Source organism: Grus americana, chromosome 4, assembly GCF_028858705.1.
Source record: "Grus americana isolate bGruAme1 chromosome 4, bGruAme1.mat, whole genome shotgun sequence".
Lineage (NCBI taxonomy): Eukaryota > Metazoa > Chordata > Aves > Gruiformes > Gruidae > Grus > Grus americana.
The window spans coordinates 79805469-79829621 of record NC_072855.1 but is presented as its reverse complement, the minus strand read 5'-3'; the positions used below and the strand labels follow the sequence as shown (position 1 = coordinate 79829621).

General features: G+C 46.4%; 1 protein-coding gene across 1 annotated transcript in view; it reads left to right on the top strand.

Annotated features, from left to right (window-relative positions):
* The first annotated feature begins 1011 nt into the window (after positions 1 to 1011).
* The window catches only part of ANK2 (ankyrin 2), a 345813-nt gene continuing 322671 nt past the window's right edge, over positions 1012 to 24153 (top strand). The window contains exon 1 of the mRNA XM_054823151.1: positions 1012 to 1369. Within this exon, the coding sequence (XP_054679126.1) occupies positions 1298 to 1369 (72 nt within the window). The 5' untranslated portion in view covers positions 1012 to 1297. The remainder of the gene's footprint in view (positions 1370 to 24153) is intronic.

Below are 24153 nucleotides of genomic sequence, written 5' to 3'. Positions count from 1 at the left end.
AGTTTCCAGTCTGCCGTGTAACACAAAGACTCTTTTGGCCTTCGTTAGGCGCTAGGTAATGTTGAAGTGAAGATTACGGTGCAGAGTCGCAGCCTATGAGCTGGGTAAAAATTAAGAATGAGTGAAATAACCAGTGCGTATGTATTACATTGATGTGCTTTGTAGGGGAATGCTTTGGATTAACACCTTGCATTAAAGAACAAAACAGGTATTTTGGTGTGGATGTGTGACATGGAGCCACACTTACTCCTTGGCCAGGCTCGCAGGGACGTAGGGAGCTCCCATGGCTGAAATCTGGAGCTGAGTGAGTATAATTAACCGTCAGAACCACTGGTCTAGGGATGTAATGGATTCATTTTTACTCGGCGATTTCAAATCATCTTTCTGACATGTATATTGTGGCTCCGCCAGCGGTTGGGGGTTTGCTATAGGAGTCACCGAAGGGAAATTGTTTTCCCAGAAATTCCTGTCTTATGCGGGAGATCAGACTCTCTGATTATAGGGTCCCTCGTGGCCTTAAAATATCTGAATGCAGGCAGCGGGGAATAATTCTTCCCCTTTGATGTTCTGCCCAGAACAAGGCCAAAAGGCAGGCAGCAGATTAAAACCCTGCGTGCCTTTCTGCGCCATCTGAATGACGATAATCGTACCTGAACTCTCAGCCACGGTTTTATTCCTGTATTTTGAAACGCGGAGCTGAAGGGCAAGGTTTAACAAGCCCTCCTCTGCCGTAATGTCAAACAAAACACCCGTGGGTTCAGCCCGCGGCTAGGGGGAGAGCGTGGGTGCACGCGTGGGGCGGGGGCGCGGGTGTAGGGGGAGCATACGTGTGCGATGGGTGATGTGCGTGGGTGTGTCGGGGGGGGGGGTGTGCAAGGGGTGTGCGAGGACGAGGCGGGTCCTTTTTCCGCCGCCCGTCCACCCCCCCGCCGGCAGCGGCGGAGCTGTCCATGAGCTCATCGGGAGCCCGGCCCCCGCCTCCGCCCGCCGCCGCCTGCGGGCACCCCGCCGTGCCGCACCGGCTCCCCCCACTCCCCGCGCCCTATCGCACACCCACGCTCGCACCCACCCACCCAGCCGCGCAGGGGTCGGGCGTGCGGCCGCGCTGCAGCAGAGCCCGGGCAGCGCTACCACCGCCGGCTGGCCGGGGAAGGTCACCCCCCCCTCCCCTCCATACCCCCCACCCGCGGCGGGTTACCGGGCCGTGCACCCCGGTATGGTGGCGGCCGCGGGTTGCCGCCGGCCGCGGGGCTGAGGAGAGGCGGGCGGCGGTGGGAAGGAGCCGCGGGGCGAGAAGATGGCTTCCCCCGCGCCCCCCGCACCGGGAGGCGGCACCTCGCCCCCCGCCGGCCCGCCGCGCCTTCGCCAGGTGGGTGCGCGCCGCGGCGGCGGCGACGACACGCGTGTCCGCGGCGCCCCCACCCCGCGTGGGGCAGCGCCTGCACGGGGCGGCAGGTGCGGCCGCGAGTGTGTGTGGGGGGAGAGACACGGACGCGGGGGGCAATGGTTCTGGCTGGGGATCGGTGGCCGGGAGCGACGAGGCTGGTGTGTGTGTGTGGGGGGTGGTCTCCGCTGCGTGGGGGGCTGCTCCGCAGGCTTCCCTGTCCGTGGGAAGGGGGAGATGGAGCCCCGGTGGACGGGGAGGGGGGGCGGAAATGTTGGGACCCGAAGGTACACCTTGGGTGGGTGGATGCTTTTCTATTCTCTGCTTGTCATTCAATAAAAAAATACCCCGTGAAATAAGAAAAAAACCCAAACCCCCACACCCCCCCCGAAATTATTTCAGGCAGCGCAGGTGTGCCCGCGGAGTCCCACGCACAGAGGAAAGCGCTTGTGCGCGCGCACACGCGTGTGTAACTTCACATGGCTGCGAGCAGCGGTGGTGCACCGCGATGTATTCTGTGGTGCGTTACTGCTGTAGCAGGGCATGGCGAAAGGCATGAATAAAATCTTAATTAACGTAATGCAGCAATTTTCCAGCGGCCGTTCCCGCTCTCGCCGTATGCAACGCTTTTCTGCTCGCATCCATCCCCTTGCACGAGGAGAGCTCTGGTTTGCGGCGGCTGCTGCATTAATTTACATTTGGAAGGGTGAAGTTGCTTGCAGGAGTTGTTTGACGTTCTCTACCCGGCTGGGTCCGTACCACCGAGCTGCTGGGGGTCCGGGGGGGGTCACACCATCAGCGCTTCGCGTCTCCTGAAAATGAGAGAGGCAGAAATGGAGGGACGCGGTGCTGGTGCGTTCAATTTGCTTTTTCCTGCTAAGGCTGTAACGTTACCGTGGTAAGATTAATAAAAGAAAAAGCTGTTGCAAAGGAGGATTCCCGATGAGTAATCAGATTAGCATAGTATATATGTACTCAAACATAAATCCAAATATAAATCCCATTCTCCTCTTTTTTTTTTTTTTTTTTTTTTTTTTCATTTTCACTGAGAAGCTGGCGGTACCCTTGACGAGGAAATCTCAGGGGTCTGCAGTTGGGACAGGCATCTGGAAGTTTGGAGGAGTATTTAAACTCTTCAACCCCCTTACACGTTGGAAGTTTGGGCTGGATAACTTGAGCAAAAAGGCCTTTGTGTGGGTTTGCTTCTGACCCCGGCTGGAAATGCCACAAGAACGGCCGCCCCCCTCACCCCCGCGTATTTTGGCACTTCCTGCTCCCTTCCCCGCTGGAAACTGGGAGGAAAAAAATGTGATTTTACTAGCTACGTTTGGTTTTAGGAGGGAGAAAAACGAGCAGGGATCTCTCCGGTTTATTGGCAATCCATACTGGGAGCGATCAGCAGTACCAGCGGGGCAGATGAAGAGCATTGGAGGGGGGAAAGAAGTTCCAGGGAGTAAAGGAAAACTGGACTACGGCACTGAGGAAGGATCCAGCACGTTCAGCGGCAAACCCAGACCGCTGCGTTCCGCGGAGCGTTCTGAATTGACTTCTCGCGGGGTTATTCATTTTACGTGAGGGAAAAAATGACGGTGTAATATGCTGAGTTAGTACGCGGAACTCACTCGTGAAAAAGAATGAGCGCTGCGGTTGTTTTACTGTCTTCCTATGCGTTGCGTCCACTCTATATTTAGAATTATTTTTAATTGTGGTTAGGAAGCAACCACTCGTCAGCCGTGTTTCTGAGCTATGGCTGTGGTAGAGAATTATTTGAATTCTTGCTGCCCTTCAATGAGCTAGCATCCACACAGCTTCTTGGGTGACCTTCCCAGGAATTTAAAAGTCCGTGAATAAATGCACGAGGCCACTCAAGACCAAGGTAAAGAACACAACGGTGGTTCAAGTCAATCGATTTTTCTATAAATCACTACAGCCTCCCACTTTACCAAGCATCTCCTGCATCCTTAGGACGGAGGGAGAGTAGACTCGGGAGAGTGCAAAACGAAAGGGAAGCAAACCCACCTGCTTGAAACCGCTGTGCCGACTGGTTGGTTATCACGATGCGCTTATCCCGATAGCCCTTAATGAAAAGTGAAACCAGCACCATGCCGAATTCCCGTCGAGCTGCTCCTTGAGGTTAGTCCCAGCTTGCAGCTCGGTAACAAAAGTCACTGAAGAAGCTGTTTGAACCAAAGCTGTATTTGTGGAACTTTTACTATTTCTTTCAGTTAATTTAAGAGATCTTTGAGTCCGTCCTTCATGTTAAATATAGATTTGGGGGCACTTGCAGGACTGAGGCCGTTATTTGCGTCTGTTGGCCACGAACCTGGTTTAGCAAGAACTGTATTTTACCTTAAACACCTGAGTCGCACCCTTTAAGTTGTGCTTAAAGTACACCTTGCCAAGTACTGCGGTCAGATACCGCTGAAATTTGGTACGTAAAGCTCAGGAACGTGTACCGAACAAAAAGCCAAGTTGTTGTAAATGAGACCGTCATCTTTGGAATAGGATGGATGTTTTTTCTCTCCTTAGTAGTCACATGAGTTATACTTCCACTTTTTTTTTTTCCTTCTAGTTGCAAAGGCTGTACTTCTCTTGTCAAAAGAAAATTTAAACGCTTATCCTCACATTAGAAAATACAACGGTATTAATAAAATTTGCAACCTAAACACTAAGTGTCTTGCATCAGAACACTTGATCTGTAGAAGAGAAACAAAACAACAACAACAACAGTATCGCAGGGGAAGACCGGGACGCTGGGTTGACGTTGCGACACGGATCCGCGATTAAACGAACCCTTTTCTGGATCTCCTATTGCCTGTTTGCGGGCAGGTCCCTTCTTCCAGCCTCTCTGGAAGCTGTTCCAATGTTCGAACCCCGCGTGAGCAGCAGGGTCTACTACACCGGCGTGTCCTCCTCGGCCACCACGAGTGTGTCGGCGAGGGGCACTGCCGTTTCGGGTGACCCTCCGCATGTGTAAAATCGAGTTGGCTTCAGAGGAACAGGTTCAGGTTACTGTATTAGCACCCGGCTGATGGATTAAACGGTGTTCAGAGTAAGAAAGAAATGACTGAAGGTACGAAAAGGGTTCAGTTCTGGTCATTTGAACAACCAGAAGATATCAATGAGGAATCCTGTTGTGATTTTTATGTGTGTTTCTGTGAGTAAAGTAAAGGAAATGGGTATAAACCCCCCTCTTACTAACTATTCCCTAGGAAATATTTTCCATCCATCGACATTGCAAGCTGTCGAACTCATTAGCAGGAAAACCGTACAACAATAATTGTTCTGTTTACAGGATAACGTAACATTAAGGTAGTCTAGTGCTTTGGGCTTGAGCTGGGTTAAATAGAAACAGGCCAGCGGTACCAAAACTTGCGAATACTGCATTAGACAATACTAGTTTGATCATTTAGTGAAGAATCTAAAGAACACCTTTACTAGAAGAGAGGGAATATCCTCTCGCTAACGTAAATGCTTCGATGGGCTGAATGATATCTAGTGACTTTGCTGCATTCTAAAGGGAAAGGTGAAAATTAAACTGAATATATTATCCTGTGCAAGCAGTTCAGCGTATAGATAGCTTAGAAATGACAACAGCTCAGCCATCGAAATAAAGTCAATTGTCGAGCTAGGCAAGAAGTAGTTTTTTCAGTTTTGTGAAGGCATTAGGTGCTCCAGAGTTTTGCTGCGTCGCACTAGGACAAACCTTTCAACGTTTTTTGTGACGTAAAGAGAAAAGACGCGTGAACGGGTGCTGCCCGTCTTCCCTGGGCTGAGCCGTGCGGCTGCAGCCGCCCTTTCTGCCTTGTTCGGAGCCAGAGCTGGAGACTGGGATTCCCGCCTCACCGACCCTCAGACCGTTCTGGGGTCCTCGTTTGAGAAGGAATTCTCCTGCTGGAAGCGCCGTGCTCAGTGTTATCTGCCGTGGCACTTGGGTACTGCTCTCCTCCCGCGCCGCTGAGCGCGCATGAATAAATCGATGATCTTAATCCATTATCTGATAGGAAAGGAAAGCGTGCAGGAGTGTCTTTTACTGTGGTTTAACCGATCTCAGTCGAAGTTGCTTATCATCGAGCAAGGTACAGCAGTCACACGGTAATTTTCCTGATGTCATGCCGTTATTGATCCCCCCTGAAATCCCTTCGTTCCATATAACTCTCTCTTGGTAAAACACCTGTCTATAAAAAATGATGCCTGGAACCAGAAATCCTCCTTTTCCCATTCAAGCTCTTTTCCGTTTCCAAATACGGTTGGACGTATTTGGAAATCCAAGTTGTGAAGCCGTGAGAGCAAGACGGTCACTGGAGTACTGAGTGTGGAATGTGAGACCTGCAGATTTTCCCCAGTACCTGGTTACTAGGAGAGCCCAAGTCCCCACAAGCGGTCGCAACGGCTGGAAACGAGAATTGTGCCTGCCCTTCTGTATCGTGCCCGAGGGGACTCTCGGATGCAATATCAATTCATCTCTAGGCTCAAACGACAAGAGTTTTTCAGCCCGCTGGATCACATGAACTCTAACAGATGCGGTCTAATCGGTTTGAGGTCTCCACCTGGGGCTCGACAAAAATCTGTTACAGGGAACGCTTCAGTCCGTGTGTGGGACCGCAGAAACTGGTTTTTTTCTCTTTATTTGCTTTTCTCAAGGAGTTTTCCCCTGCAACTCAATCGGATTTTGTCTCTTTTCTCCTGTAACAGAGGAGAGGACAAACCCTCCTCAAAACTTGTGTGCCGCTGCAGCGTTAGAGGTCATCTTCTTGCCCATTCATACCACCGACTATTCCTATACCACTGCTGTGCTTTGCTGCTGCCTTTTCTAGCCCCGCTGCTCTTCATCCCACTCCTCACGCTTTTCCTACTCCGGGACGTTGGATTTGAGGATGTTTGCAGCATCTCTTCCGCGGGTGGTTTAGACTGCTGCCCCTCCCAGCCCACCCTCGCAGGAGCTTTGCTTTGGGCAAGATGTTGTTCGCCTTCACCTCTCTGCTGGCATGGATTCTCGTTCCGTAATTTCAAAACTTAGATTGGTTTGAATGCCCCATTTTCAAGGATTCTTTGAACTTTAATTTGATTCAAGCTTATTTTTAATTTTACCTCCTGCTGCTACGAAGGATTAAAAGTCATTTGTTCAAAACTAGAATGACTTGAAAATCAGCGTAGTGCAATACTCGCTTAGGCATCAGAGCACTGAGTAAAGAGAACATCTATCAAAACGAGCATTTCTTTTTCAGTGAACCACATATGCCGTATCAAAGGGAAAAGGGTGCTAGAAAATGTCTTCTCGCTAATTCGAAACGATGAAACATAATGCATAATGAACCTGGTGCATAATAGATGCAGGCTAACGCAGGAAAAAGTAATTACAGGTAGTGCATAAATAACTACATATACCTAGATTACATGTAAAAATGACTATGCTACAGTGTTATTTAGGTTGCAAAACCAAGCACTTAGTAGTTACAAACTAATAGAATTAAGGACTGTGCAGTCTTAATTCTGTCCCCTACCGTGTCTGCTCTTCACACTGAACGGGGCTCTGGCAAAAAACCCCCAAATGCTTCAGCGACCATATAATTAGAAACCGAATCACGATATATGATAACACACTGTAAGATAACAAACGTACTTCTGCCACGCTGCCAATTTTTTTTAGGCCCCCCAATCGAGAAAAGGGAAACGGTAATTTTGGAAAGTTTGCTTCCCGGCCAAACATGAAGGGAATTTGCAAGCAGAGATTAAAGGTACAGTTCTGGGTCTTTACCCCGGCAGAATTCTCCTGGGGGCTGGGCGTCCGGCTGCACCCCACCAAGATTATCTAATCCCCAGGGGAGAAAAGAGTATATATCAGAGAGGTGAAATCTTTTAAAACGCTCCCTTTCTGTGGCATTCGGCGAGGGAATCACACACGGTCACGGGAGGAAGCGGTGATTGTGCCGGGGAGGATGGATGGGAAGAACAACTCATTAACAGCCAACTAATTGCTGGTGCTGTGTAAAGCTAAGGGACACTTTCTGAAAGCAAATGCAGCCTCAGGTAGAGCGTTAGTCCTCTGCCTAACAGTTCAGCTCAGTATTTGCGTTTCGGTCACCTGAATAAACAGTCTCAAGGCAGGCAATAGAGATACTGGAGCTTTTTGAAAAAGTAGCAAAAATACTCCGTAATAAAAATCTGGGGTATGGAAAATTACAGCTGATCCTGGGTATTCGGTCCCGTTTCCGTGCCATACAGTAACTGAAACTTAAAGCCTGCAAGACCTCATCTTGGAAATTAGCAGATCCTTTCAATCACATGTGAGAGTCTAAAATGAGGGAACTACGGGGAATTGTCCCGATTTATGCAGAAAATGCGTGCAAAGATTTACTGCTGCCCTGAAAACCTCTTCGGTTTGAGCTGGTGTTTTTAGCCTGCTAGGGAGGGGAAGAATTGAAGGTTTTAAATCCATTCGTGTTCCAATCAGGTCTTATCTTGGTTTGTAAAAAAGAGCTTGGAAAGGCCAAAAAAAAAAAAGGGGGGGGGGGGAAAGTAAAGCAAATTGCAGAGCATCGTCTGTCAGTGTTCCCAGACTCAGTTAATTTAGTAAATACTGCCAGGTGCCCCGATGTAGGTGTAATGTTGGAGTATCTAAACCAGGTGGAGAGGAAAACAAACAAGGTGGTGGTCAAACATTATGACTTACTCCCCCAGCGTATAAAACCAGAAGTTGATGATTTTGTAGGTACCAAAGGGACAGTGTTTCCCCGGGGACGGCTTCCCCTGGCAGCGGGCTTGTGGGGCTGGGGCACCCCCAAAAATGAAGTCAGCGGGAGACCGTTTGCTGCCGAGCTGCAGTTTTATGCCGGAAAGCAAACCCATCGAAACCCAAGCAGGCTGCTGCTGAAATACAGAGGGGATGATTTTTTTTTTTTTTTTTTTTGGGGGAGGGCGCAGGGGGAAGCATCCCTGGAGGAAACCCTCCCGGCTGGGAGCAGGGCTGTGGGGGGGAGTTGCCCAACAGCCTCCTCCAGCCCAGGAGCCTGCTTAAGGGCTGCAGTAATTACACCCAGGTGGTGCTAATTGGGAAGCAGGTGCATCACATCAGGGTCCTGTAAATGGGGTAGAAAGTGCTAGAAGCAGCTGGAAGCGTTGTTCTAGCATGGCTGCAGGGCAAGCGGTGGCTCCTCGCTGGTTACGGAGGTAACAGATTATTTTATTTTTAATAGAAACGTTTAAGAAACAGGGGTTGAGCTAGGGGTTGTAATTTAGTACTGATTTCTGTGTGGGACCTACTGTATTTATGTTTTTGCTGCTCTGGGGTTGTTACGAAGTTTCTTTCTGTGCCTGTGAACTCCCACCTACCTGTGAAAACGGATGTGTTTGGCAGAGACTTGGGGGTCTGGGGGGTTTTTTGCGTTGGATTTTTTTTTTTTTTTTTTGCATTGGTGTTGGGTTTTTTTTTCTGGGTTGTTCCTTTCCTTACAAGACTTGTCCACGACCGTGGTATAGAAGGCTGATTTTTGGCTGTTGGTGTGATGTTTTTGTTCAGGGAGCCATTGGGGCTGGGCTGGGGGGGTTGGAACTTGCTGGGCTTTGGGGCCGCCGGCTCTGCGGCGAGGCTGTGGGTGCCCCCTCTGATTGCGGTGGGAACAAATACCACGGTTTGCTTTGGGGGAAAAACCCTTCCTGCATGCCTCGTGTCCAAGAGGAGTTGTTTCTTAACTTGGTTGTTAAATATTGAAGGAACGGTGCTTCTTACTAGTCAATAAGGAAAAAACCCCCTGAAAACAAACAAACCAACCCCCCAAAAAACCTTAATGCAAACTTTTCAATGCCAATACAGATCGCTGCGTGCACATTGTGGGAACACACCTTGCTGTTGTTCATGTCTGCAGCTTTGGTGCCTCCCGAGGTTAGAGGTTAGTAAAGCAATAGTAAGGTTTGCCGTGAAACACTAGCACGGTCGTGGTGAACGTGCTGCGTCTGTACTTAAGTGTTGTACTATGACGTACGTAGCGTGAGGTTTGCTTTGTCCAGGGTTTTAGGCTTGGTATTCAGGTGCCTTGGATTGTCGTTATCACCGTGTGCTAAGTGAAAAGGCTGATGTTATAGCAACAGAGGAGTAATTTTGGCATCCAAGCTTACCCTCGGGCATCGCTCTTGAGCTCTGGTCGCTGAGAGTATGTCTGTGGAGTGGGAGATAAGCTGTGTTGGTGATGGGAGAGCTGAGCTGGACCTCCTTTCCCCCGGTTTGTTTGGAGAGAAAGCTCTTTGGTGTTTGTAAACAGTAACTGGGCTTCAGGAGTCTCCCAGTTAACTGTGGGTAAAGAGCCGACTAACGGAGTGGGAAAACACTTGACTGAACACAATATGTTCTGTTCTGATGGCCTTTCTGCCTCTCTGATCCGCTTCTCATAAACACCTGACTGGCCTTACTGGGACGGGGGGTAAGCTGGGAACCGAGCAGGACGTAGCCTTCAGGGTGTAAGCGTATTCTGTGCTCTTTACTGATGTTCTTCAAAAAATAATAATATTTAATTAGAGGGAGGGATGCGAGGTAGAAATTGCTGTTGATTATCCCGTGGAGGTTGATGAAGTTGGGTGGGGGAAACAGGCTGTGCTCAGAATCTGTTGTTGATGCACAGAGATTTTTTTTTTTTTTTTTTTAGAGCGATGCGAGTGGGCGGCTGGCTGAAACAATCCGATAAAATTTCTGTCCAAGCTTTAGAGCTGAAAGCTGGGCCTCGCTCGCTAAAACCATCGCGATTCGTACGTGACCACGGGTGAGAAGTGCCCTGCCGCACTTTCAGAATTGCGAATGCGTTGGGGCGCAACCTTTCAATTCGGCAAACTTTATTTCTTTTTTGATCATAACGTTAAATGTATTACGATTAAGTAATGCGGCGTGCTTGATGCCCTGATGTCGTCCTGGTAATTGGCTGGACGTGCAGACCAGGCTGGTGGCTGCTAAGCCCTCGCTGGACAGACAGCAGCGGTAGTACGGCGCCTTTGCTAATGAGATTATGGCCGTAGCGTCGGTGTCGTGCTTCGCTCTCCCCCTGCCTCGCAACACAAAATTACGACCCTGAGAGCTCAAGTGTTTGCGACGGTCGCTTTGGGGAATACCGTTCAAGTAACGTGCTTTCTTAAGTTGGCTAGTAATATGCTGGAATAATATTTGTATCTGTTTTCCCTCGTTCTGTGCCGTAACTGCTGGTATCAATTATGTGCAACTGGTCTGGTCTGCACTTTTTTTTTAAAATTTAATCAATTTTAAAGCTTTGGTCGAGTTGTACGTTGCATTTGAGATTCCTGATAGGAAGAAAAACGGACTGCATCGAGCTGTGGGGCTGCACAGTACTTGCAGCACAATTATTTGTTGTCTTTGCTCGTAGAGTTTGGGGGTGTGTTCCATTTTGGCTGTGTAGTCCTAAAGTATTTTGATTTATCTGCAGAACCTGATTGCTGCTGTAGAGCATGAAGAGTTCCACACGTAATGGGGCAGCTACTTGAGACGTCCTGTACTAAAGGAATCCTTGTTTATGCAACAAGGATTCATGCATCACACCCACCCCCTTGCAAAACGTTTTGGAAAAGCGTTTGCCTTGCCGATTCTTCGTATCGGTTTCTACTGGTGGATATAAAACAATAGCTGCAGGAGATGAGGTTGCTGACCTCTCCCTTCCAGGGGTTCTCTCTCAATGCTCTTACAGCCGTCGATAACCAAGGCGAGTTTCCACGAGTTACGTGCTGTCCTTGGCAATGAAGTTGTGCTCGCTGAGAACTGGTAAGAAGCTTTATGAAATGCATCCATCTCTTAATTGGAGCTTTATTTATTAAGATAATCTGGGTGGTTTAAGATGACGTGCGGGGGGGAGAAGAGGAGCTGGTCAAGGGGCCTTTGTGCTCTTGCGGAGCGTGCACGTCTCCTTCCGTAGAAGCGACTGGCTCCTGCGTGATGAGCTGCTAGTGCTGAGTCCAGGCTGGTAACTGCCTAATTGGCATCTCGTTCTTCCTTGCGTTTAATAGTTGTGCTTCTTCAGGCACCCGGTTAGTTTTGCTGAAATCCTTGCGTCGGGTATTAATTCAGTGTCGCTTATTCTAAATGCGTTTCAGATCATGAATTAAGTGGTAGATGTTTCACAACAGACGAAACTGGAGAAGCATTTGATTCCTCTGGTGATTGCTCCTCATAAGGCGAGTTGAACACGCGTGTGAATATTTTCACACGACGGTCACGAGCGGCATGATTTCACGGGGGGGGTGCGTGCGAGGCACAGATTGACGCGAGGAAACGGTGTGTGACCCAAATCTGGCAATTTTGCGAAAGGTTTGAGGGGCCTTGCCGTAAGCTTTATGTTCTGTTAGAGATCTTTGATCTCGTGGGACGTTTCCAAACATCTGATGGATGGGGATGTATATCGAGCGTTCACACTGGCCGGATTTAAGCTGGCGAAACAGTGCCGTAAGTTTCTTTACCGTTGATGTTGGGGCGAATGGTGAAGTACTGTTTTATGAGCTTACCTCTGAAAAGCTTGAGGGTGTCCAGACTTAATTCATCTTTTCTTGCAATCTTTGTAAATGTTGCAGTTTGGTTTTGTGTTTTTTCTTAAAGAAAAAAAAAAATGTAATCCAGGGTTACTTACCTGTATGTGTATATTCAGAAAATATCAAACTGAGGACAACTTTCATTTTATGACTCCTATGCACCATTAGAAATAGGATGTGCCCAGAATCTTTTTTTTTTTTAAACAGCACAAGGTATTTGCACCCCCCACATACGCAACTCCAAGATGAGAAAATAAACTTTGCAATTAATTCTGAGTTAGGGTGTTTTGTTATAAGATCTAAGCTCGTTAGATCAAGCGACCAGAACTCTTCTGAAGTATCCTTTGTACGCTATTTTAGCGTGTTACAACCAGATGAATCCTCTGAGACACATTTTTTGTTTTGTTTATTATTTTATCTTTCTAAACCCCAGCTTTCCCTCCTCCTCCTGGTGCGGAACGACTGCCAACACTCGGTGATCCGTGACCCTCAGCTGTTGCTGCTCTCAGGAATGCGTGTTTCGTTCCAGCGGCGGTGGATGACTGAGGTCGCGGTTCCCTCTGATGCGTACGGACGTGCGGGTGGTGCAGGAGCTGGCAGGGGCAGGACTGGGTCACGAGTAGGACTCTCTCGTGACTGCGCAAGAGCTTTCTGGGAACTTGAACTTGCTCGGGCTGGATGTTAATATCCTGGCCTGGATTCAAGATGATATTTTAGCTCTTGCTGAGAGCAGCAGCTGGTCGGTGCACGGGAGCCAAAGCCTGTTGGTTTGCCCGGGATAGCAGACGGGGCATCACGTGCTGCGTGTACATCTCGCGTAACGCTGTCAACTCTGGGAATTTTTAGGTCTGGATCACGTCACTAATAATTTAGTCTTAGCTTTCCTACAAATAGTTTCTTGCAGCTGAACCTGCCCTTTCAAGAGACCACTTCGGAGGATTATTTCTGTAGCAGCCGGAGATTGGTTCTGGAAATGCTCTGCCTTCAATCCTGGCTGGGTTCCTCGTTGTCTTGGTATGCGTGCTCTGCTGTCTCCCAGCCGGCTGGTATTTGGCAAGGTAGATGTTCCAAGCAATTTTAGGACTCTTTGAGAGGCACAACATGGGAGTATACTTGAAAACCAGAAAACAGGGCTGACACCTGTGCTCCTCGTCTGATTTTTTTTTTTTTTCTAAAAGTTTTGTCCTTTATCAGGGACTGGGAGCACACACGATTGTCCGGGTGACAATAACGGCTGAAAAGATGCCATTGCGGTCCTGTTTTTACCAACCCCCCCTCAAGTGAGGATGGGTCAACCCAACCTTCCTCAGGCTGTACTGAGAGCAAGACTCGGCTGTCCCTGAGGACCGTGGCACGCTGGAAGCGATGGGTAGTAGGCTTTCCACCCGCTGGGTCAGAACCTCACGTGAAAAAAGTGCGATTCCAAGGCCGAAGGTGTCAGAGTAGCCCATTTGAGTTGCCAGGCCAAATTTTCTTGCGTATCCTTTTGCAAACAGCCGTACGATCTTAGGAAGGTCTTTACAGCAAGAGCCCACGTTCTTGATAATTGAGCGCTCGTTGTCTCGCAGTACAGGAATACTGTTACGTGTGTCATCTCGCCGTTAAAGGGGAAGATTGATGCTCGGCAAACCTTTGGTGAATACAAATCATCGCAAGGGATCGCTTGCTGAAACAAACAAAACAACAGACTTGACTTCCAGTAATTCTTTTGTGGTAATTATGAAGTTTGAAGGATGCAATTAGAGAAAATGATTTATTTATTAAAAAAAAAAGGGGGGGGCAAGAACAACAGAGGATCTTCAAGTTGCTGTGGCACTAAAATGCAAAAGGGGGAAGCTTTATGGGTCTCACAATGACGGTTCGGTAAGTCGGAGCAGGTAATGAGCGAGAAGAGATGGGTATAAATATTTGGAAGTAAAAGCACCTCTGCAAAACTCTTGTTGGCTCCTGTGCCTCCTAGTTCCCCTTCAGTTTGTTCAGCTCAAAGAGGAGAATCTATATTTAGTAAAGCAAATGTCTGTGAAATCTGTATAAAAGTGTTTTGTCTGACACGTTTTGGATGTGTTCTCAAGATGTGCTAAGTCGATGGGCAGGCACCGTCGCAGACGGATTGATACTCTATTTTTATAATCTGAAGTGACTTACTCGGTGTGGGCTAATGAGCGATAACCTCTTAGCCCCCAGACAGGTAATCTATTTGCTCCTGGCCTTGGTGCCCGCGTCCGACCTATGCTATTGCAGCTCCCTCGAGGTGCGGGTTAGAGGCCTTAACTCCTCGAGCTGTTCGACCTTGCTCTTAGCATCTTACAAGTTCTACGTAACGTGACCTGACACGGCCTTTGCTGCGGCTAAACATAGTTCGGTATTCTCTGCGCCTGTCAGCCTGCTTGTACCCGTGCCCGTTTTGGAGGGGTGCATCTAAACCCGACCTTCACCTGGAGTTAGCTTCCACGAATGTGAAAGGCGGTTAGCTTGCTTTTTTAAGTCTTGCTAATGTGAAATTTATTTAAAGCTTCTGGAAGATGTGCCCTGTCGCCCTGAGGAGATAGCCAACCTCTACTTCTTGGTTGTCCCGTTGAGTTTTAATTTGACTCGTGCCTGTGGGAGCTCTTGACATCTAGCTTCACTGGGGCATCGCACATCTCTTCCCTGCGCTGCTTCCACCCGAAAGTAGGGGTGCATTGCACCTGTGATTTATTTCTTTTTTTTCTTTTCATCAAGGTTTTGCAGAGTTAGCATAGAGATTGATTTCAGTCGTAGAAAACCGCTGAGCAACAGTGTCGCGGGTTATTTTTTGAGATGAATGATAGGATGTCGTGATGACTCGGTGCTAATATTAGGATCTATGAAATACTAGAAATGCCATGTACTGTAAAAACAAGCTCCAAGTCAACTCTCCAGCTTCCTACAATACTATTGTTAGGATGAACAAACCCAGAACATGAAACAATTAACTACCCAGTCCTGCTGCCAATTAACAAGGGACCGAGGAAACTGGTCACCTTAGTTGCAGCTACAGCTTAAAATCCCTTATTAGTCTGCGTTGCTCCTGTAAAAGTCACAAAATCGGCATTTGCTTAAGGGCAGCAAATTTCAGGGTAGAACACGTTATTCACTCTTTTAAGTTCTCCTTGTGGAATACGCTACCAATGATTATTTAGAGTAAGCGGTGTGAGCTTATGTTGCAAATCACACCTTGCTGTAAGCGGAATCCATGTAAGAGGCTGGAGAGGTAATAGCATGTGGATGCTCGTTTTGCCTTGAATTTTAATTCGATGGGATTTCTAAGGCTTGTACGTACAACCCGAAGAATTAAATTGTAAGCGCACGGAGTGGCTCGTTGTTGCGGAATAAGTAGTGTCTTTGTTCAACAATTCCCAGGAGAATTTATTTGGTAATAACAAAAGTTCCTAAGGTGGCCTTTTAAAACAAGGGCTCAGCTGTAGAATATTACGCTGTTGTAAAAAAAGGCTACAACAAGTCTTTTTTGTTGACAGATAAATGAAGGTTTACTTGATGTCTCTTCTTCTGCTTTGGTAACATGTGTTTTTAAAGATCTCATAGGAAGCATATGTACCAAAGACTTTATACTTAACGAAGAAATCGCAATGAGCCCTCTAGACTTTTATTTTTCTAGTGAAGTGGCTAGGGTAGCACACACGATGCACTTAGCTGGAAGAAAAAAATTTGGAAAATACTGGTTTAAGGTATATTCTAAATAGACTTTTTTTTTTCCATATTGTTGAAGGGATTAGAGCAGGAAAACATGAAGCATTGTGAAATGCAAGACAATAAAAATTTCTTCCTGTAAATGGGTGATTTCTTGAGTCTCTGTCCTTAAACTCTTAATATTTGTAGTTGTCATAAAATAATCCCGACCTAAATGCAATTAGAAAGATAGATGTGTTTTCAGAAGTGCACTTTGGTACAGGAATGAAAAATTAAATCTTCTCATTTAGAGATGACACAAATGGGTATTTTTGGTCCCTGTTTGTAGGAAGATGGAATTATGTATGGCAGAACGCTTACCATGGTAACATGGATTATGGTAGCTGAGCCGTTGCCTTTTTTTATACTTAAGATCCAGTGGAGGCCAGGGAATAACTTTAAAAGGCGATGTTCCTATTGCATTTTTAATTTTATTGATGACTCTCTATATTTCACCCAAAGCCCATTTAATGTGTAATTAAAATAATAATAATTTTCATGCAGTTTAAGTATCAAATTTAGAAGAATGTAAATGTGCCTATGGAAATTGGTATGCATTTGGCGAAATTCTTCTCTTCTGACGTGCAAGTACCAAATCATGGTTCTCGCAGGGTGTTTGGTGTCAGTTCTACGTACCTCCTGTAGATGGAAAACCTGGACAAACCGAGCTGGGGATACGACGCAGCCCTGGATTGTAATTAAATATCTCCGTTGAGGATTATATTCTGCCAAAAGTGAAAGCAGTCTTGTCTTGCATCTAGATGTATATTACTTATGTTAAACCACTCGTTAGACTAAAGACTTCTTCCCCCTCCACCGTGAGGTTGTAGAAGTGATGTGAGAAAATTACACTGATGACCAGAACAGTTGGAAAGAAGGAATGGGGAAAGATGGGAATAGTGTCTCCTCTCTTGTAAGCCTAAATGAAATATTGCAGATTGCAGCTGAGGCTAATTCCTTGTCTTGGTTCAGGCAGGTTGAATGTGTTAAGCTTTTTGTTTGTCTGTAGTGCCCACAACAGAGGATACAACAGATGGAACTTTTTAAAGGGCAGATCAGCATCTATGTAAAAAAAAAAATAAAAAAATTAAAAAGTCTTTCAGCTTTTTGAAATGAGATGTCATCGATCACGATTCCCTGCCTGATGACAACTCGTATCTCGCCTCCTTGAAGAAGGAACGTTCAGTAATCCTGTTTTACCTGACCACTGAGCTGCTCAGCTGGCATCAAACTGCTGCTCGGAAGGGAGCTAGGTTGTCCGAGCCAGCTCGGAAACGTGGTGGAGAGCAGCAGGGATGTCATCTGCTGCCCTGAATGCAAGCTGCACATGCAGTTGTGTTGTTTTGGTTCACTTAATGTAAAAAAATGCAGCGATGAACGACCAATTCGTGTTACTCTGAATACAGGAGAAAATATTAAAAAAAAATATATATATATTAAAAAAAAAGCTTGGTGTTGCTGCTGGAACCTGCTATTTGACTGTGTTGCCAAACAAAATTACTATTGAAAACTGTTTACTGGTGTATATGACTTGACAAGGCAAATACTTCACTTGTGTTTCCAAATTTACGTTACTGGGATTACTCATGAGGAATTTGGACACCCTGTAGACATGGGAAATGGTTGTGTTTACCCAGATGCATGAAATTTAGAAAAAAAAAAAAAGTCATTCAACTAGCTGAATATTTGAACAGCGTACATGCTTCAGATGTCCTGTGTATAAATGTGTTTGTGGATCATAGGCTGTCTTCTGTGCATTCCTGGTGGGGAAAAAAAAAAGAAAAAAGAGAACGGCTATAGTTGAACTGCTCCATTGCATGGAGAACCCTGCAGGCACGTGTGCAAGGTGAGCTCGTCCCTGTAGTTGGGCAGTCTCTGAAGAGATAACTCAATAGGAGAAAAAAAAAAAAATCAACCACCATCTTCAGCTCCTGATCTGCAGAATTATTACATTTGGTCTTAAGTGCTTTTTAATTTGATTTGGTTTGTTATTTCCTAAGCTTTTTCATATCTTGAGTGTCCCTGTACTAAGAGAAGTCTTCATTTTCTCTAGCTTTGCCGTATCCAGCAGAGGTTTAGCCAATTAAACCTGTATGAGAGGACCACTTGGCTAATGAGATCTTGACATTAGTGGCATGCTCTTCACGGTTGGTTTTTTTTTTTTTTTTTTTAAATCCTATGAGAGGTTGAATTTACAGTTACTGGAGACCAGATCTTGATTTCGTATCTCTCTGCAAAAACTTGTCGGGTAGTCTGCTGTTCTCTTGGACAGTGATTGAGGATTTGGGTGGCAAGTCTCAAGCAAATATGATTTCGAATGACTGATCTCCCCCACAGAGGAAGAAATAATTAAAATTCTTGGCTGAATGGGCCTTAAAACCAAACCTGATTGTGTCAGCTCTTTGACTTCGTGTTTGGAGTGACTGTGGTTGTCTATTTTGTTCTATTTACCACATATGTTAGGACAGTGTTAGTGGTTGTTATGTAAATGTGTCCAGAGGATAAACTTTATTTAACTGAAGATACTTCCAGTAATAATCTTGTCTACTTGGAAGCGCCTGTCTGGCTGTTGGGTTTTGTGTTTGGTGTGTGGTTGGTTTTGGGTTTGTTTTTTTTTTTTTTTGTGTAGGCTGGCTTTTATAATGGCTGATCAGATAAATCAAAACAATTTTGGAGAAATACACTTGAGCTGTAGGCCGTGGCTCCGTACGTGCTTCCCCTCCTTCACTCGGAATAGGAGCAGAGAACCTGGTCAAAGCGTAGTCATCGTGAAATACTCGACACTGTGAAAGATGAAAGGGAATTATTATCAACTCGTAAGAATTGCTGAGAGAATGGAGCGTATCTGTACCTCTTGACCTTAGTCCTATGGGAAGCTGTGGGAAGAAGAGTCTCTAGACACCCTTGCTGTGGGAAATGCTGTACTTGGAGTTTTCTCTTTATTAGACACCTAAGAATTCATTTCAGTGGTTTTCCCCTGTATGCATTCTCTTAAGACCCCAGAGATGAACTTGAATGTAGCTCAGATAATTCGGGCGGCTCCTCGGGCGATTCGGGTGGCCGCGAAACTCCGCGTTTCTTGCTCTGTTTTTGCTTTTAAGGCTTTGGCAGAGGGGATTTTGAGGTGGTTTCTGGTGGGGCTCAGCCCCAGGAGTCACGCTGGGCCAAGGTGCTGATCTGTCCAGGCAGCCCGGTCGGTCAGGACGGTTGTTCTCTCCAGCTGGTATTAAACCCGGATTTCTGTGCGCATCAGCGTGGGAAGCCCGAATTGAAAGATTAGGGATTTAGGAGATGTCAGCGTGCTTAACGTCTTGCGGAAGGGATCTACTCCTGTTTGGAAAGCGGCGCTTTTTGCTGTGCTGGTGTCGTGCTCGGGCTGGGGGCTCTTCTGCTGCGCCTGTAAAAGCAAGAAAGAACTCAAATATGTTGTTTCTCCCGGAATATTATTTCTGAGCACGCTATTTAACATCCGACTTGCTCAGATCTTTGAAATCTGTAGCCTCAATACATGCTGTAGTGTGACCCTTGCAAATTTTGGGAATAAAAAGCATAGGTGTTAGGTTTAGCGGGGATCTTTATCTTAACCCCGTTCTATTATACCTTCAAATGATGTGTAGAGGTAGTCGAGGAGAAAATCAGAACCGCGAGGAAGTAATGAATTGCTATTTCCTCAATGTAAACAGCACGTGTTTCCAATCTTTGCTGTTGCTTAATATAGACTTTTTTTTCTGGCTGGGAATACAAAAGTAAAATAAATCAGATGGGTGAAACGTTTGCTGATACAGAAAGCATTTTCCCAGGGACATGCAGAGTCTGACTGCTCGCCCTTCCTGCCGGGTTCCTACACGGAGCTCTGAGCACATCCGTGTCTTCGGCCACGGTGCTTTACCCTCGAGTCTGTGCAAATCTTCACGCTTGGTGATGTACCGGGTGCTCCTTTCAGAGCCGCTTGGAGCGAGTTAGCTCCTAAGCGCGCTGTGTGTGTTCTCACCGCTTTATTTCAGTCCCTTTGAACAATCGGAGCCCGACAGTACGTGCGACGGAGAGGGGGAAAATCTGAGATTTATTGCGGAGCCTGGAGTTTCTGTTTTCCCAAAACAGGAGCTTTCTTTCCGCGGCATTCAGCGAGCTCCCTTTCTCACAGGAACCGTGCCAGAAGATGGCATTGCTGTACGCGGAGCACTCATCTCCATTGCAACAAGTCATTAAGAGGAGTGGAAAAACTGCAGCTTCCAAGTCCATTAGGCTGAGCCAGGCTGACAGGAAACGAATTTGCCTTCGTATTGCATGTCAAGGACGGTCCCATTAAAATATATAATGTGCTGAGGAGGGTTGGGTTTGTTGTTGGTTGGTTTTTTTTGGTTTTTTTTTTTTTTTTTTAAATTGTTGCTGTTTAACAAGAAGCTTGTGTTTAGAAGGCCAGATTAATCTGTAGGCTGAGGGGGGAGTAGCTCAGTACTGACAACTCTTTTTTTTTTTTTTTTTTTTTTTCTCTTCCCAAATGGGAATAGAAGACACTATAAAATCCGTGCCCCTACTCGCACCACCTCCCACCAGCATCTTGCTCTTCAGCTTCAGGATCTGCTCATTTTTCTTCAAACGCTTTCTCCCAACTATCCCTTAGGCGCAGTGGAAAAAGTATTCTCAATAAATTCTGGCAGTTTGGTTTTGCTCTGGTCTATGTGCAAGGGCAAGTAGTGCTTGGCGTGCTCCAAAGGCTTCTGCAATGAGTTTAATCCCAAAAGATAGTAAGCAGCCCTTCGGGGTAGGTGAAAGCCTGAGGAAAAGTTGTACTCAATTAGCAGAAATGTGATTTTTATTTTATTGTTTTTCCCCAACTTTACAGCACATTCTGTTATCTTGGAGAGAGAGCACTGTAGCTCTGATTTCTACAGTCTGTAGGATGAATTGATGTGATAACAGACTACAGCTGTTATTGGAGGGGGAGGAAGGGAATCAAAGTTGTTCTGGGTATCGTAGAGTAGATCCAGTCTGCGTGGATCTGCGTGTGTGTAAGGATTGCAGCGTTGCCATCTCGGGGCATGCGGATGGAAGGTACCGACTCCCCGGGGAATCGTTAGGTTTGTTGGGAAGCTGCTTGTTCCTGTCAGGAGCTTTGGGAAACTTTGAGGTTGGTTCATGCTGGTGGCTGAACTGTAGGAGCCAGCTCCTTCAATTATGTCCCAAACGCTAAACAGAGATGCACAGAAATTTAATTAAGAAAGATGTAATGCTGGGAATTAACAAATACCAGAGAACTTCCTTTGGCCTACGCTGTAAATGAAGTTAGATTCCTGTACCAGTAAGGCTTGGAGGGGGAGGAAAGGCAAACAACAGTGAAGAGAAGGGGAAAGAGTATAGAAGAATTCTTTCAAGTTACCCTTTCAGCCAAAAAGTGAGTACCTAGCATCCTCCGCTCGTTAATTTGGCCATATTATGTTTCCTGATTGTCCTCCCTTCAAACCCACCAGGGTTTGGAAGAGCAAGTCAAGGATAGAAGTGCCATGTTCTATCTTGGCTTTTCCCGTTACCTGATGGAAACGATTCCGTGGGATTTGGGTTGGGGTTAGCGATGGATCAGTAAAGAAGGGACAGAATTGGCACCAGGACACAGATAATATTTTTCTTTTTTTTTTTTTTTTTTTTTTGAGTGGGCCAGGACCCAAATGAATGGGTAGGTGTCATCTTGATCTTCCTACAGCTGGAGACTACCCTGGGAAAAATACCCATCTGCTTCTCTCGTAAAACTTCTGATCAATCTCTTTGAGAGGGATCTCCGGGCTTGCTGTTGCCGTTAGCTTCATGAAGTAACTGTCATGAAGAATGGAAATTAAAAAAACCCAAAACCCAACAACAAACCAACAAACTTGCCTTTGAAGTACCGGAGACTGTGATCTACAGTAATTCATAGCTGTTGCGTAGACACGGGCTAATGTGCATTTGGCAAGTGCTTCTCGTGGTCTGTGGCTTGCTCTGCCAGGAAGGTGGAAATGGTCCCTCGTTCGGTGGCTTAGGAGATGGCACACGAAGGGCTCTCCTTAGGGTTGGCTGTTGCTAGCTTAGATCTGAAGGGATTAGTGCTGGAGAGAAATAATTTGCTTTGCGTTACTAGTCCATTACCATGAGCATCCTCCTTGAAATGCATCTTTGGGCAGTAACCTGTTGGTTTGGTTTTTTTGGCTGCTTGGCTTTAAATTTGTTAGTGAGCTGAGTCCCGAGTTCTCAGCCTGAAAAGCAGAGCCTCTGGCTTGAGCTCAACAGCCTGTTCTGTTCTGCCCGTGGCAAGGCAACCGCGGCTCAGGGAGACCGGACCGCTCAAATGTCAGAAAACGAAGCGTGGAAGAACAGCTTTAATTAGTGAAATGGCTTGCTCCCCCCGAAGAGAGAAGAGTCTGCTGCTCAGGCTGCTCTGATGCCCGGTGCAGTCCGTAAGAAGCATTAAAACCTTGTTGCTTTCCCCATCCTTTTCAGAGCCCCGACCTATGGGTGTATATATATGTATTTACTCATTCAGACCCCTATATGGCCGTGCTGGGCCTGCTCCAGCATTTCTTTTACACTTGGGATCTGCTCCTGTTTAATTCTGGAAGGAGTTAGATTTGAAAGGGGTGCAGCATTATGCTGAACTCTTGATGTACTCGGAGCTAAAAGCATTATCGATCTCATTCGCTATGAATGAAACAGCTTAGATGTATCTGGAAAATGAGAGAGGGAGGAATAGGGGGGAAAAAACAAATGAATGTTTCATGCCACATATTTCAATGCGGCAATTTCCGAGCTTGCTTTAGTCCTGGCTTCCTTCCTTCGTTGGTGCGTGTTTTGCGCCGCAGGATTCATAATGCCCTGCCTCGTCAGGCTGCACGAGGAGTACTGCCACTTGCCTTGGTCTCAGAATGAAGTTGCAGGTTACCTTAGTAGTTTTATCTCAACGGCGTGGAAACACAACACGATTCATTTAGAGGGGAGAAAAATGTACAGAAAGAGATCTGTTAAAAAAAAAAAACCCAAACAAAAATCTAATATAAATCCCTTCATTTACAGTTTTAATGGGAGGAGTGCTGAGAACTGTTAAAGCTTTCTCGGAATCGGTTCCAGATAGCGCTGACCGGAGCTAATGTATGCAGCATCACAGCATAGTTTCTTTCTATTTTTGCCTTTCTTCATACTTCCTGTTCTCTTTAACCCTTGCTCCCATCTTCTGATTTTAATAGCGCATCAAAGCCTATCTTCTGTCACTTCTCGGTGTGTGGGTTCATATTTTCTTACTAAAATTATCAAACCTTATGTGGCTGAAACAATTTGGGCTTCAAGATCCATATGCTTGCGCTACAAGATTTTGTGTGCTTAATATATAGTAGTGGTTTTTTTTTTTTATTCTTAGTTAGAAAACTGCACAGCTAGGGAAAATAGCTAGTACCCTTCACTGTTAGATCCTGTTATTGCACTGAGGAAGCCCTAAAATTGTAAGAGCCCCAAGCTTTGTCCATTCTGTGCCGAGGTGATGATGTAGTAGAAGAAGAAGGAGAGGTGTTACCTGTCGTGTTTGAACCACGTGGTAAATGCTGGTATTTTCTGAAGCCCCTTTAGCAGATAAATCCTAGTGTTGCTGACCTGGACCATCTCCTCCTGTTCTGCAGTGGCCGTTACCTCACTGACCAGCTCTGTTCTCCGCTGCGGCGATGTTCTGATCGTTTATTTTAGAGCACAAAAAGACTTGCGTCTGTGCTTATAATATGAAGGATCAGAGCAGCGAATTTATTTGACGAATCCTGTTGATTTGCTGGATGGGTGGTTATGAGAACGTGGCCCTCCGTTACACCGGTAGGAAACCCGGCCGTTTACTTAAATGAGACCTGGTTAGGTCTTGAACTGAAGCTGACCTAAATCCTTGTGATCAAATTAGCTTCTGCTTTCCTGTATTAAACTTGCTCTTTAAAGCTCTTAAAGTTCATTGGGGGAAAACCCCAAAGTAATAGGCAGCAAGGCACGGAGAGGGGGAACAATAAAAAGCCACTTTAATGAGATGTTTATATCAAGTGACCTTTTTGATATTTTATAAGCTTAACCTCCGTTTTAATCTTGTGATGGCTACCTTCACAGAAACCACACGAGCCCCCCCGTATAGCCTTGCCTGAGCATCGCCGCGTTCTGCGCTCTTGGCAGTCGGCGCAGCTGAAGATTGCTCTCCAGACCGAATTACCGCGTGGAGAAACTCGCTGTGGAGCTGTTGAAGCAGGGGGGTCTCTGTGTTGTGTTTTTGGTGGTGGTGGTGATGCCAGCCCTATGCCGTGACGTGCCTTTCCTTCTCCAGTTCTGCCAGCCTGCCCTTTCCTGGGGTTTTGCCTTCTGATGCTACTTGAAGCGCCGGCTTAGACTCGCTGTCTAATGAGCTTTGCACCTCCGGCATCATTATTTTAGCAGAGCTGTAGTCACGGAGGGGTGTTGTAACGCAGCAGTAGAGCAAACTTAGATGTCTTTTTAAACAAAACTGGCATCGTTTGTCAGCTGGCCTCCCAGCTGGCTCTGCAAAACTCCCTTGTAGC